Here is a 14,770-nt window from a genome sequence, read left to right on the forward strand (position 1 = left end):
TCTCTTCTCTCTCTCTCTCTCTCTGTGCGCTGTCCCGATTGGTCCGCGCTCGTTCATGTGATACCGGACTGACGTCAATGGGGAGGCGAGCGGATGAGCCGTGAGTGTCACCCCCCCCCCCCCCCCCCGCCCCTCCCCCTCCTTCCAGAGAACTGGAGGAGGGGGGGGCTGAAGAGAGAATCCCGCTCTCCTCTCCCTGAAATGATGCAGCGCCGCTTCCAGCGCTGCCGCTGCCGCTGAGCCATGACAGCTCGAGGAGCCTCCGGGCCGCGCGCGACGCCCAGGCAGGAAGCGCGGCGCGCGGTGACGTCACGAGGGGAACTGCAGAGTTCAGAACTCTGAGAAGTGGAAGAAGAAGAAGAGGAGAAGAGTCCGGAGAGGCTGGCGGGGCGGCGGAGGGCTCAGCCGCACTCTCGCACAGCGGCTGTTCGTTCAGGAGAATGCAGGCTTGTGAAAGGAGGATATATGAGGAAGCGTGAGAATTAATTCTAAGATTAATTCTAACTAAAACGTCTGGTTTATTCTGGTTTTAAAGCAGTTGAATAATTCCTCCATCATGTGAATCTTCTTTGTAATTCAACTTAATTCTCGTCCTCCGGCTCCTTCTCTTCTTTTTGTCGCCACAACTCACGTATTCCAAGATGGCCGCCTGAAGCGTTGGACTCGAGGAAGGACGATTTATTAAACACGTCAGAAGAAGTGGACATAATGAACAGAGTGGATGGACAGCAGCATGAAAATATGGATCTTTTTAAAGCTGCAACGTCAAAGCAAATTTAGAAAGGAAGAAAAAAATGCAGGAAGTGGAGTTTGTTCACTTCCTCCTGCCCAATCAGAACCCTTCATAACGGCCAGATCTTAAACCAAGATGAATAAACCTGTTTCCCCAATTTGTAATTAATATTCTCATGTAAATGTGAAGGAGAAAACTTAAATTGGTGACCATTGAGCGTAGACAGACAGTGGGACTGTGCCCATGAGCACTAGCAGCATGTCCGCCATCGGCACAGAGACGAAGCCCAGGCGTTCTCAGAAAGTGCCGTTCTGGCCCGTTTACATGACGACAGAGTCGGAGGGTTTTCCAAAAGTTGCACCTTGAAGGCAGTCTTCAGAAAGTTGCATTTTCAGTGACTCTGAGCAACGTTGTCATGTGACCTGACTCCTAAAACCCAAGTCCTGTGGTTTCACCCTGTAAACACGATGTTTATGTTCATGGGACGGACGTTTAGCCCACGATACCAACCGATGCCCTTGAAATGATTAGCATATGATTGTTTCATCTACATTATGGAGCATCTTCCTCCCTCTAACATCATATCACAGAGCATCTTCCTCCTAACAACCAGATTATAGAGCATCTTCCTCCACTAATGGATGTAACTTTGTCATGTTCTGCCATCTGTCGTTTGTCTTGTCTTCTAGTTGTTGTTGTTCTGTGTTGTTTGTCACAGCTGCTGTTGCTTTGTTCTGAAGTTGTTGTCACATACTGTTCAGATTGTGTGGTGTTGCCTCATTTGCCTTCTTGGTGTGTGTCTGGTTGTGAGTTGTGCAGAGGAGCCGGTGTGTGTTGTGTTGGCAGGAAGAGGTCGTCCAGGTCAGAGGTGGGTCATGTTTTCATCCTGGCGTCTTACATCAGCCGCAGGCGGGTGGAAAAACTGCGGCGTGGTGACGGAGCTGTTTGAAGGCGGCGGAGGAGCGAGGCCCGGGGGGAGGACGCGGCAGAATGGATGGAACCGGCAGAACATCATGGCCCGCCTCCGTCTCCGGGGCCCCGGCGCCACGGCAACAGGAACCTCGCCGGGGCCTCGGCGCTCCCGCCGGCATCGCTCCCGTTTTCTTCTTATTTTCCGACCCCGGGTCCCGGGTGGGGACAACCCTTTCCTGGGGCGACACCTTCGGCTCTGCGGCTGCTATTTTTCAGCCGACGAGTCGCAGCTCGCCCCGCTGCGCCCGGCGACCCGCCGGGCGGAACCGGACCGGAGCTGGTCTGGAAATCACCGAAACGACTCCACGATTACATCTTCTCTACTTTATGGTTCTTCTGTTTTTCAGTCCATCAGTCTCTTTTTCTCTGTTTGACACTTTAAACTAAAGGGCATGTGGTTCATTATTAGTTTTGTCGTCTTTGTTTGCAGCTCAGTTGTTTTGTCACATTTTTTCAAGTTCTTTTCTCTTCGTTTGTCATTTTTATTGTCATGCAGTCATCTTCTTCACACTGTGACTCATTCTGGATTTTTCATTTAGTCATTTTGTCAAATGGATTTTTTTTTTTTTAACAGAAAACAAGCAAAACAAATGAGAATATTCCAGATTCACAAGCGATCGTCTCTGATATGTTGACTTTTGGTCATTTTGCAGTTGTTTTGTCCGTTTGAGGACCACTTCTGTCATTTGTTCCTTCGTTCCATCATTTGTAGTTTCTTCCTTTTGCAGTCTGACTCACTTCGTAGTTTTACTTTATTTTGTCTGGTTTGTTTTAGTTGCTCTATAATTTTATGAATCTTGTTTTGTAGCTGCACCTTATTTTTTTTTTGTTAACTTCTGTTGTTCCATTGATTTATGACATTTTGTCTTCCTCATGCTTTCATTTGTTACTTTCTCTACATCCTGTTTTGGCCTTGATCTTGTGTTTGTGCGGAATTCTTCAGTTTTCTGTTTCTGTAGTTGTTCATTCACTTCCTGCTTGTTTTCTCACTCGTGTGATTTCTCAATACTTGATCTCATTGTTTTTTGGCAATTTTTTATTTTTTTTTAAAGGGTCAATGTTCATTTATTGCTCTAAGTCACGGCTGTCAAACATGAGGCCTGTGGACCAAAAGCAGGCCGCCAGAGGCTGGCTTTAGGCTCCAATCTGGCCAAACCACCAAGGAACATGTAAAAAAAACACAGATTTTTTTTTTCTCCAAATTTCCCATTAGTGGAGAACACAGCACAACACAACACTGAGACGAGAGCTGAGACATCAGAGACTCTGGCATGAGCGCTAGCTAACTAGCATTAGCCTAAAACCCTGCTGTCAGGGGGAATTTGGACAAATGCTCAGAATGCAGCAGCTATAGGAGTTTTTTAATCTTTCACTGTATTTTGCGCCAGAAAACTTCAATAAACATGTCTTTATGTTGAGGTTTTAGTCCTTTTTGACAGTAATGGTTTAGTTTTGTGAAAAACGTGGACGTAATAATGACAGATACCCTGCACCCCAACAGAGAAAAACGCCACATCTTTGCTGCTGCTTCAAGTCTTCAAATGTAAATATTCAGTGATAAAACAAAGTAAAAAAAAAAAAAAAAAAAAAAGAATAGAAATAAATTGAAAATGCTGCTTTATGTTTAAATGAATATTGGAGTTTGGTATTAATTTGACTGTCCCTGCAGTAAACCCCTCCTCGTCGCCGTGCGCACGGCGGTCACAGGACTCCGGTTAGCCGGACGGCGGCGGCGGCGTCACGAGACTCGCTCGCTTTAACCCAATTACCACCATGCTAGTCACGCTCGCTAATCCTGTTTGGTTAATCCTGTGTCTAGACTCATCCTGACCAGTGCGCATACACACACACACACACACACACACACACGTATATGACCAGAGCGCGTGCACATGTGACCTCTGTCGGCATGCATGGAGAAAAACTCAAGTCATCATGAAACAGATTTCTGTATTTGGACACAAACTTGTTGCTGTGTGTTTATTGTCAGAAGACGAACGGCTCTGGATTGTCTCTTTAATCACTCACAAGAAGGATTCTTTTAGTTTTAGTTTCTAATCCAACAGTCTGAAGGTTCTTGGAGTTCGGTTTGTGTCGTTTAAAATCTAAATGTGGAAAATGAAAGTGAAAGAGATGAAACATCTGGAGGTGCTTTTACCCATTGCAATGAGAGAGAGAGAGAAATTAGAGAGCGAGAGAGCATTACTATAAACAGCAGCCCGTCCGGGAAAGACGTGGTCCCTGCTGCTGCCGCTTCCCGTCAGGACTCTCATGGCGACATTTCTCCATCAGCTGGAGGCTTTTCAAAAGAGGTCCTGGGAAACCCCGATGATGCTGAGTCACTGTGGACAGAGAGGGACGGCGGACTGGACCGAGGACCACACGCCGTCTTCAGTCCCTGTGACCGAGACTCACCAGACCACGTCTTACAAAACTTCCCCATGAACCAGGAGCAAAAAAATAACTGAAACAAGACTTTAGCTCCGCCCCCTTCATGAACGGACGGTGTTTAGTATACAGAGCGGCCGCAGTATTACTGTAAACGATAAGACGGTGAGGAAAAAGTGTCAGAAACAGAAGCGGGGTCATGGGTTAGTCATCAGCCGGTGCGTCACGCCGGGTTGCATCACATCCGCTCTGCTGCAAGGCGAGGCGTCGTTTAAAACAAGGCAAAGAAAGCTCAACCATCAAGTCTGGATTCTCCTTTAAAGGTTGGACTAAAGGTTGGATTTCAGTAATGGCTCGCTATGTCCACCGGGTGGCAGCGGTGAGGCGACAGCAGCTAAATCTGCACCACAGAAACACTTTGACCTCATCTAAAACTCAATACAGATTATTGGATTCAGTGTTCATGTAAACTGGACAATCTGGTCCTGTAATCGGCGAGAATTCAGAGTGACTGACGAACAGGCGGCTGTGTGAACAGCTGATGTTCGCTTTCCGCTTCACAAAATCTGTGATTCTGCGGAGAGACGACCGACAGAAGGCCGACTTTACCACGGAGTCTGTCTTCAGGTCGACCGGTCATGCTGGTTCATTTAGCTTCTAACGCCGTCTGGGCTGAGAGCCAGGTCCAAGTCCAAGTTGTATTTTTCACAGTAGGCAAAGAGAAAAGTGTAGCTAGACACTACACACCGCACACTGTAGCCTCGGTCGCTTCTGCCTTTCTAAGATATGCTTTAGTGCTAAACCTGCAAGTACACCACTGAATATCAGCTCATACCAACACGTTTCTGACAGCCCGAGCTCACTTTTTTAAAACTAGCCTCTAGTTCTGGTTTCCTTTGCTCCCTGCTGATCGTCCTGAAAGTGTCCGGACCGTTGGTTTCTGCGCCGCAGCGTTTCTCCGGAGCGTTCCCTGGGCTTTCGGGCCCTGCTGTGCTCTCCGAGGCAGATATTTTCCAGCGGGCTCTGGGCCGTGCGCTCATATCTCGGGAGGCGTGTCTGTGTCAACACTGCGGGACGGACGGCGGCAGCTGGAACTCGCCCACAAGAACAAACGGGGTCACGGGATGCCAAAACCGTACCCGCCGTAAAGCCGGGTCGAAGGTCGCCGAAGGCGGCGGCGCCGCCGGATTCTGAACAGACCGGACCAAACTCGGTTCTCAGCTCACGGTTCAGTCTGCAGCGCTGAACAGAACTCACAGATCCAGGTTTTATCCACTGGTCGGCTTCAATAAGCTCAAACTATTTGTTTTTTAGGTTGTTGCAGCTCACAGTCTGACTTCCTAACGGTCCTCTTCTGCTGAAATACTCTGCTTGAACACATGAAATACTCATGATATATTATTTTCTAATTAAACCCTGTACGCTTGTTACATTTTGGATTTCCACACTGCACAGAGTGGAAACTGATCTTCAGTCAAAATGACACAAACTCACAGCTTTTCTAGAGGTATAAAGAGGAGAAATCTAAATGAGCAGTTTTGAGCACCAAAGAAACAATGACAGCAATATAGTGTTTGAAGGGCCGTTTCAAGTGAAATCACAACGTTTTTAGGTTTACAGTGTAATATTTGTAAAATCCAGTTTAAAAAAAAAAAACAGAATTCACATGATTCACACAGTCTCTTCCTGAAGGACATGAAAACATTTTACTACATACATTCGTTAAAAAGCTCCGTTGACAGAACTGTTTCAATCACCTCCCTTCTTCTTACAGAGATTCGGATATTTTTATTCCATTAAAAAAAAACAAACATGTAAGCTCCATGTAATGTCCCTTTTGTACACCGGGTAGCAGCAGTGAGTCGACCGTATTAACTGTTGGATGTTAGCTGAAGCTTGTCACTGCACCACAGCACCACCGTGTGGTATAAAGTGGTACTGCAGGAGAGACTGGGTGGACGTGAGCTGGTTAGCGAGTTAAAAGCAGATTTTATCAATGATCATGTCGGTTGAAAGCGTGAAAAAGCCCCTCGATCCCCAGTTTGGATAGAAAACGAAGCAGCAGGGTTAGTGTGTTCATGTGAGGCGTTCGGGTGCGAAGGCAGAGTGTAGGACACACGGCGCGCGGCGACTGCAGCTACATAACAGATCATCGATCAGCTGGTCGAGAAGTTTATACATCACATTCAAATCCCGCTGCTGCTAGAACGAAGTTTCTGAACGCTGAATATTCCCAGGCGGGCTGGGCAAGTGAACGCCTCACGGCCAGCGAGACCCGTAGATGAACAGGAATGACCTTTGACCTGATCCCAGAAGACTCAGTGGACCGCAGAGCTTCATCCCGCCTCCTCGGGCACCGGAGGTTCTCTCGCCGTGAGACGACCGAGCGGTAAACTTCACACACCAGGAATGCTCTTCAAATGAAAGCTGAAAACACCCCGACCCCACCTCATGGAGGAAATATATCAAAATCTGTTGAAAGAGGAGTGATGCACCGCCGAGTCACAGAGCAGGAGTGTGCTGGAGTTCGAATCCCCCCGAACGCGTCCTCAGTAATCTATTACTTCAGTGTTGGTGTGTTTCCTAAAACAGCAGGTTCGACGGTCCCGGTGTGCAAACATGGCGGTGAAGAGAAAGAAAGAGAGAGAGTGGAGGACCCAGGATCAACCCCCCCCCCCCCCCCCCCCCCCAGTTCAGACCCCCGGCTCAGATCCGGAACACTCCCTGGCTCAGCTGCAGGCGGAAGAGGCGGCAGTTGGCGAAGCGCAGCGAGGCGCAGGCCGTCCTGGAGAGGTCGCTGGGCAGCATCTGCTTGATGCGGTGCCACGTCCCCGAGCCGCGGCGGAACTCCCGGATGCAGTCGAAGCTCGTACCTGCGGGGCGACACGGGAGTCAGACGGGGACGGCGGGGCGCTCCACTCCGGCTCCGTTCACACGACGTCGCCGCCACTGAAAACGCTCCAACTCACGTCCATGGCGGACTTTCCCAGGAAGTCCCTGAAGTGGACTCTGGCCCGGATCAAGCAGGGCTGCTGCGGAAGCACCCGAAAGCTACCAACTCCAGGAGAGCATGGACCAGGACCAGGACCAGGAGCAGTTTTCAAAAAGTTGTGTTTACCTTGTTACCATGGAGACGAGTTGGAGTGTTTTCAAAAGGTTGTTTTCTTTGGCCCTGAGTGCAGTTATCACACAAATACACACTATGAAGGATACAAACGGTTTATGTTTTCCCTTGAAAACGTTGTGTAAATGGAGCCGTGTGTGGTGTGTGGTGTGGTGCACATATAGTGTATGTGTGAAAACAGACACACACTCGGACTGCAACATGCAGATTCCTCTGGGTGTAAAAGAAAGTGTGTGTGTGTGTGTGCGTACCTGGAAGTGAGTGTGTCTCATGTGGTTGTGTAACGGCTGTTTGTTTAGCATGTGGTTTATGCTGACGTCGTCGCCACAACTGGAACGACGTCATCAGCAGAATGACTGTCGGCAGCGCCGCATTAAAACCCGTGTTTAATGATCGTGAGTGTGTGTGTGTGTACTTAGAGTGGTGTGTGTATACTTGATTTTTTGAGTAACATCTGTGTGTGTGTGCATAGGCATGCATGTACTTAGAGAGGTGTGTGTGTGTGTGTGTGTGTGTGTGTGTGTGTGTGTGTGTGTGTGTGTGTGTGTGTGCCTAGAAAGACTGCATCAACCTCCGTTACCTCCCAGTTATTTGCCCTCAATTATGACTTGCAGGCTCACTTCCATCCTGCTGCATCACATCCACCGCCTGACAGTCCTGATGCGGGGCGTATTGCCCCCCTCTGTGGAGACAGCTGCAGGTTGTGTTGGACACTGACCTGTGTCCAGGTCTCCCACCACGTAGATGCTGGCCCCGATGGGAACGGCGCCGTACACGAAGGACGAGCTGGTCTGGATGCACAGGCTCTGGTCGTCCAGGAACATCCACCTGCAACCACAGCAGCTCAGAGTCAGGACCGTCTGAACGCCACCGCGACTCAGGACTCCAGGAGTCAACCGGAATGCTCCCTCTGCTAAAGTTCTTTGAGGCGACCGTGTTGTATCTGGGGCTACATCAAAAAAACTGAAATGTCGAACCACAAAACTGATGATACCAACAATGTCATCTATTTCTACATACAGGAAGAGAAGACCGGACACGTTGTAGCTCCCGTAGCAGCAAAAGAGGTTTTAACAGTTTGTTGTTTACAAAACAATATTTCGAGCATTTTTTGCATTTTCGCTCCAGAAAAGTTTCCTGTTTACACAGCGACGTTTTGAAAATGACGCCCATGAACTCGGAAACGCTGAAAAGGATGCAGTTAGTGAACAGGCCAGGCAGGCCTTGATGGCGCCACTTCAGAGGAGTCGCACTTTCCCTCGTTTCCATGGAGCCGGAAGTCAGAGGGTTTTTGAAAAAAGTTTCCTTTTCTCTCTGTTTCCACGGAGACGGAGCGCTTCTGGAAAGTTAAGTTTTTCTTGTTTGTATGGAAACAGAGTCGGAATGTTTTCAAAAGTAAAGTTCTCCCTCGTTTCCCCGGAGACGGAGCGCTTCTGGAAAAGTTACATTTTCCCTCGTTTCCATGGAGACCAGAACGTTCTGGAAAAGTTAAATTTTCCCTCGTTTCCATGGAAACAGACTCAGAGGGTTTTGAAAAAGTTCCTTTTCTCTCTGTTTACAAGAAGACAGACGGACCGCTTCTGAAAAAGTCATGTTTTTCCCTCGTTTCCATGGGAAACGGGGTCGGAATGTTTTGAAAAGTCAGGATTTCTCCTGTTTCCATGGAGACGGAGCCTGAGCGTTTCTGAAAGTGTTCCGTTCCAGTGTCTCCGAGTGTCGTCGTCATGTAACATTCCCCTAAAACGCGGCCAGAGCGTTCCGTTCCACAGCGCCGGGGTCAGTAGAAACAGGAAGTCCATTTGATCTGTGGTCTTTCCAGCTGTTCCATCAGTTTGAGTTGTTTTCTGCCCTGTACTTTATTCTAATCAGCTGTTTCTCTGTTGTTGTTTCAGTGGAATCAGCTGTTTCTCGGGGGGGCCCGACCCCCCCAGTGCAGCGCTCACCTCCTCATCTCGTCGTGGTAGAACTCTGACTTGCAGGTGGTCATCTGGCGCTGCGCCGTGGCGTCCTCGTTCTCCTGGCTGCGGACGCCTCCGAACACGTAGAGCTCCTGGCCGACGCCGCACGCCACCGAGCCGAACCTGGGGGGGGGGGGGGGGGGCAGATCTCAGATCAGCTCCTGATCAGACATCTGACATGACGTCCTCTGAATCTGATCGCAGTCAGTGTGGAGGAACGCTGCTCCACACTGGAAGCTACGCTGCGCTGTATCCAGGCGCCAGCCTCCGCTCAGAAAACATGAAGATAATGCGGAAGTGCAAAAAAGCTGTAATTCCGGGGAAATTCCAGCAGGGGGCGATGATGCTGGTTTCAAAAAGAGCCCAGGTCCCATTGGAACCCATTCAAAAATGACGATTTTCAGAGTGCAAATAAACATATAAAGCGCCTGGTTTCAGGACGTATTTTGGTCTCGTCTCTAGTTTCTAGAACCTGCTGCTTCACCAGACTCTGATTTTTACATAAATCATCTGTTGATTTTATATTACGAGTTAAAGTTTTGCAAAAATCGCCCTATCACAGCGCCTCCTCTGTCCACGTGATGCGGTCACGTGACGGGCGGGGCCAATCACATTTACATCCGGTTTCAAATATTCAATGTGGAGACGTCCTGCTGGACTCGGTAAAGTCTTCAGAACGGCGGTTGGGAACTCTATGGGTGACGTCACGAAAGGTCTGTCCATTTATATACAATCTATGGCTGTATCTGTGGGGCGAGGCTCCGCCTCCCTCCGGGCGTTCATGCAGTCAGAGGAGACAGTGAGGCGGAGAAGTGACGGATGCTTTCAGTCGTATTGAAAAGAGAGCGGCGGTCTTTCCGAGACGAGGCCGAGCTGCGCCGAAGCTGCACCCCGTGACCCGGCAGCCGACAACTCAGACTGAAACCAAAACCCACGCGGCGGCTCGCCACCAGCGCGGCCTCCACTTCCTGTTGTGCAACAAACACAAAGCGGAGGCTCGAGTTCGACCTGCAGACTGCTCTGTGGCACAAAGCGCCGCCGGATCGGACCGGAACAGATCAGTCACAGGAACCATCAGGTTATAGAGCATCTTCCTCACTGTTCCTGGATTAGGCTGAGAGGGGGCGGAGCTTACCGTCTCTCCTTCAGGGGACACAGACCCGTCCACTGCTGAGTTTTAGGGTCAAAAGACTCAACGGAGTCGAAGAGTTTTCCGTAGGAGCCTCCGCCGATGGCGTAGATCTTCTTATTCATGGAGGCGTAGCAGCCGACCTGGGGAGGCAGGCGGAGAGGTCAAGGGTCGCCCGCTGCGTGCAGGATGCAGAGGTGTGTGTGTGTGTGTGTGTGTGTGTGTACCTTGCGGACCATGGTCATGCTGGTCTGCACCTTCCAGCTGTTGGAGTGCGGGTCGAAGGCCTCCACGGTGAGGAGCTCCGTCACGTCGCTCTCTCCGCCCAGAACGTAGATCAGACCGTCCAGCTCCACCACGCCGAAGCTCTGCCGCGCCTGCAGGGAGCGAGCACGCACACACGCCACGCACGCACGCCACGCCACGCACACACACACACACACCACACACACACACACACACACCACAGCACCCTCAAAACACCTGGACAGAAATCTGCTCTGAAATATTAAAGAAGTTTTTCTACTTATTAATCACTGAATTAAGGAAATCATGAATTTATTAATGTCCAGATTTAAGTTTCCAGATTTTAAAACCATCTGGTAAATTTCTATTTTTTTATTCTAAATTACAAAATCAAATTACCTTCATTTTAACTGAGGAAGTTATTTTTATTCATACAAATTATCATTAATTTAGTAGATATTTATTACTGATCATTGTATTTACACACAGTTTATTCATCATGTTATTTCTATGTAATTTATTTTAATATTGTTTGCATTTAAGATTTGATTCGAGGGTGTGTCCATAAAATAATGATCATATATGCATGGATCTTTTGTATTTTTAGTTTTGATTTCATTATTAATACATTTACGTAAAATATAACATCATTTTTTTTTACTTTTTATTTCACACATTTTATTTATTATTTATGCTTCTTTATTTAATACTGTTAGATTTATCAAAATATAACCTCAACATTTCATATAAACATTTCCACATTTATTCAATTAAATTTTTTCTAATCTTAAATTAAGAATTAAATTATCTTTTCTTTATTCTGTTTAAATTTATGTTCTTAAATGTCTCTGACCTGAGACAGGAAGTGTGAGTTTCCTGCAGCTCTGCTGACACCTGCTGGTCAGGAGATGAACTGAAATCAGCATCATTTGACAGAAAAATAAAACCTAAGGAGAGGAGAAACTAACTGTGTGTGTGTGTGTGTGTGTGTGTGTGTGTGTGTGTGTGTGTGTGTGTGTGTGCGTGTACCTGCAGCATGGGGGCGATGGCGCTCCAGCTGTTGGCGTCGGGGTCGTACTTCTCTCCGCTGCCCAGGACTCTGTTCTCGTGGTCCGTCCCGCCGAGGGCGAACAGGAATCCCTCTGAAACAGACAGCAGAGCCGTGAGACGACGGCCGGCGGCGGCGGCGGTGCGGAGGACTGCGGAGGACTGCGGCGGCGGCGGCGGCGCTGACCGGCGGCCACCACGCCGTGGTTGATGCGAGCCGTGCTCATGGGCTGCAGGTGGATCCAGGCCTGCCTGTTGGAGTCGTACAGCGGACACATGCAGCGCGCCGCCGCCGTGGGCTTCCTCGTTCTGTCCGCGGCGGGAGAGAGGAAACAGTCCCATTACATCTGGTAATCTGATTACTCTGAGGTGAGAGAGCCTCGGCGGAGACCTACTGGCGGTCCTCGCCTCCCGCGATGACGATGCACTCGGAGTAGCCGCGCGGCTTGAAGGCGGCGAGCATGGCCTCGCCCCGCAGCTGGCCCTGAGACAGCACCGCCTGGCAGAAGTCCCGGATCACCTCCCGCATCAGCGGCTCGCCCAGCATCTGGCGCCGAGACGGAGGAAAGCTCGAGGTGAAACGTCAAACACGTGGAGGCAGAACCGCTCCAGACCCGGAGAACCTCGTGACCCAGAGCGACGGAGTTTTTCAGTGTGATGACTCTGATTTCATGTTTGTGCTTCAGATACGAAGGGACTATTCACAGGTTCAAATATTCGTGGTGTGGTTAATTACATCTGAAAATACATGTATGAATAAGTTAAGGCTAAGATGACGGTGGCCGACAGCTGCAAACGGCAAGAACGCTGCAAACACAGGAATGATCCAAAACCGAAAACTCAAACACATAAAACACAAGCAAGAACAAAATGCTGCAAGAACAGAAACGATGCAGAAGCAAAGACTTGCAAAACCACAAAACAAATGCAAACGAAAAATCCTGCAAACTCAATAAACAACGGAAGAAAGCAGACACGAGGAAGAAGGAAATCGCACACAGACGTCATATATATGATATATATATGACGACTATATATCATGTCTAGGAAATCGCGCGCCTTCGTTTTCTTCCTCTTCGTGTCTGCTGCACTTCTGTTGCACTACCGAGTTTTGGGTTTTTACATCATTTCTGTGTTTGAAGCGCGTTTGCAGCTGTCGGCCACCGTAAAAAACCCATATGGATAAGGCTGGTTTGATATTATGGAGTAAACCTAATTAATTAACCTAATTATGAAGTTTTCTTTTAAGTTTGTATATTTACTTTTTAAGTTTGGTGACGGGAATGGCTCTCTCTCTCTCTCTCTCTCTCTGGATATCACCTCTGTTATCTCATTTATTTTTCTGTGGACATTCATATTTTTGTAACATGATTTTGACTTTAAACAGTTGAACTGAATCAGGAGGAATTCTGGGAGTGTTTTGTGTTTCAGGTGTGGATTACAGCGTCCGGCTGGGGCTTCATTGTTCATTTGGACAGGTGAACGCTGGCGCTGGTCTACCTGCTCTCTCAGGTAGCTGATGTCCAGACCCTGCAGCCACACGGCAGACATCACCTCCTTCATGTGGACCTGGAAGCAGCCAACGGAAAACCACGCCTCAGAGCTTCACGTCTCCTCCTGTGTGTGTGTGTGTGTGTGTGTGTGTGTGTGTGTGTGTGTGTGTGTGTAGCCGTCACACACACCCGGCGCCCGTCCGGGTCGTGGCCGAACCAGCGCACCACGGCCTCCAGCACGTGCTTCTCGTTGCCCACGTTGAGCTTCTCCATGGCCAGCACCTCGCGCAGCCGGTCCGCCGGCAGCTCCCGGAACTCCTCGGTCAGCGCCACGTCGCGGAAGTGCGTCTGCAGGAACTCGGTGGCGGCGTGGTGCACGTGGTTCAGGCAGTAGTGCAGCGAGAAGAGGCGGATGCCCACGCAGTTCTCCGCCGTGATGCAGCCTTCCAGGAACTGGCAGCACAGGAACTTGAGGTCGGTCATGAGGAGCAGGTCGGAGGCCTGGACCATGTCCTGGATGGTGTCCTCACGCAGGACGATCTGAGGGGATCCGGCACGTCAACACAGCAGAGAACGGTTTCCAAAGTGATTCAACATCAATGGCGGCTGATCCACTGATCTAATGAGACGACTTGGACTCAACGGGTGCAAACAGTTTCGAACTGGGCATCAATCAAAACAGCCGATCCAGTGATTGAGTGAGATAACCTGGATCAGTGGGTGCAGGAGGTTTACTTAAACCCGGGCTCCTACCATATTAGATTCACAGATATTAAAGCAAACCAGAATAAGTCACTGTAACATGTGATGGAAGTGGGCGTGGCCGCCACTGTCCAGTCTCACTGTCATGTTTTAAACTACCTATTCAAGCTTCATCACATTCACCTTCCAGGTATATTTAGAATCATACTTCTACCTTATCTAACAACACACAGGCTCGATGGTGAGTTCTCTCCTCACACACTCACTTCGCCGCTGAAGATGTAGTCCAGGATCTGCTTCATGATGGCCATGGGGACGCCCTGCAGCTCGATCCTGTACGTGGACCCATCCTCTTTGGGAGGGTTGTAGTTCAGCTTGGTTCTGGGGTGAAAGCGGAAGCGTCAGATCGTGGCTGAAGTGGACACAGCCCTGTCCCTCCGTCCAGACGCCTGACCTGATGTAGGGGCTGGCTGCAGCCAGGATGTTCTTCTGGACGGGGCAGCTCCTCTCCGTCCACCACCAGCAGGGCGTCGTGGAAGCTGTTCTCCTGCCAGAAGGTGCGGAGGACCCGGAGGAGCCTCTGTGAGTGCTGCGGGTCCGACACCTTCGAGCCGGAGTCACCAGATACAGAGTCGGGCATGTCTGAGCCTGCGACAGCCCCAAAACTTCACTCTTGTCAACGCAGAGCCTCAAGCTGAACTCCCTGCAAAATGTGTTGGCAAAACATCAAACACGACAATATTCAAATTACAGCCATTAAACATCGGTATTTTGCAGTACAAAACAGAACAGCACAGTGTAACTATTACTTCGGCTTGAACAAAAACACCGTAAACATCATTCATACAATTTAAAAGCTCTAAAAGTCTCCATAGCACGAAACTTATAAGCCCAGCTAGCAAATCCTGAACTACAACAACACACCGTGAAGTTTCAACAAAATTCACAAAATACATTCTCACCTCAGCCAATGACATT

The 14,770-nt window shown here is 49.1% G+C and overlaps 1 protein-coding gene across 1 annotated transcript; it reads right to left on the bottom strand.

Annotated features, from left to right (window-relative positions):
• Positions 1–3,682: 3,682 nt before the first annotated feature.
• On the bottom strand, positions 3,683–14,503 carry gan (gigaxonin). The gene is given in 13 exon segments (XM_030096088.1): positions 3,683–6,966; positions 7,936–8,045; positions 9,161–9,298; positions 10,311–10,447; positions 10,532–10,681; positions 11,580–11,692; positions 11,785–11,906; positions 11,993–12,144; positions 13,098–13,166; positions 13,280–13,630; positions 14,059–14,173; positions 14,247–14,290; positions 14,292–14,503. Coding segments are annotated over 13 exon segments (1,809 nt in total). The 5' UTR covers positions 14,433–14,503; the 3' UTR covers positions 3,683–6,799.
• Positions 14,504–14,770: the final 267 nt, after the last annotated feature.

The sequence above is a fragment of the Salarias fasciatus genome, chromosome 7 (genome assembly GCF_902148845.1).
Source record: "Salarias fasciatus chromosome 7, fSalaFa1.1, whole genome shotgun sequence".
Lineage (NCBI taxonomy): Eukaryota > Metazoa > Chordata > Actinopteri > Blenniiformes > Blenniidae > Salarias > Salarias fasciatus.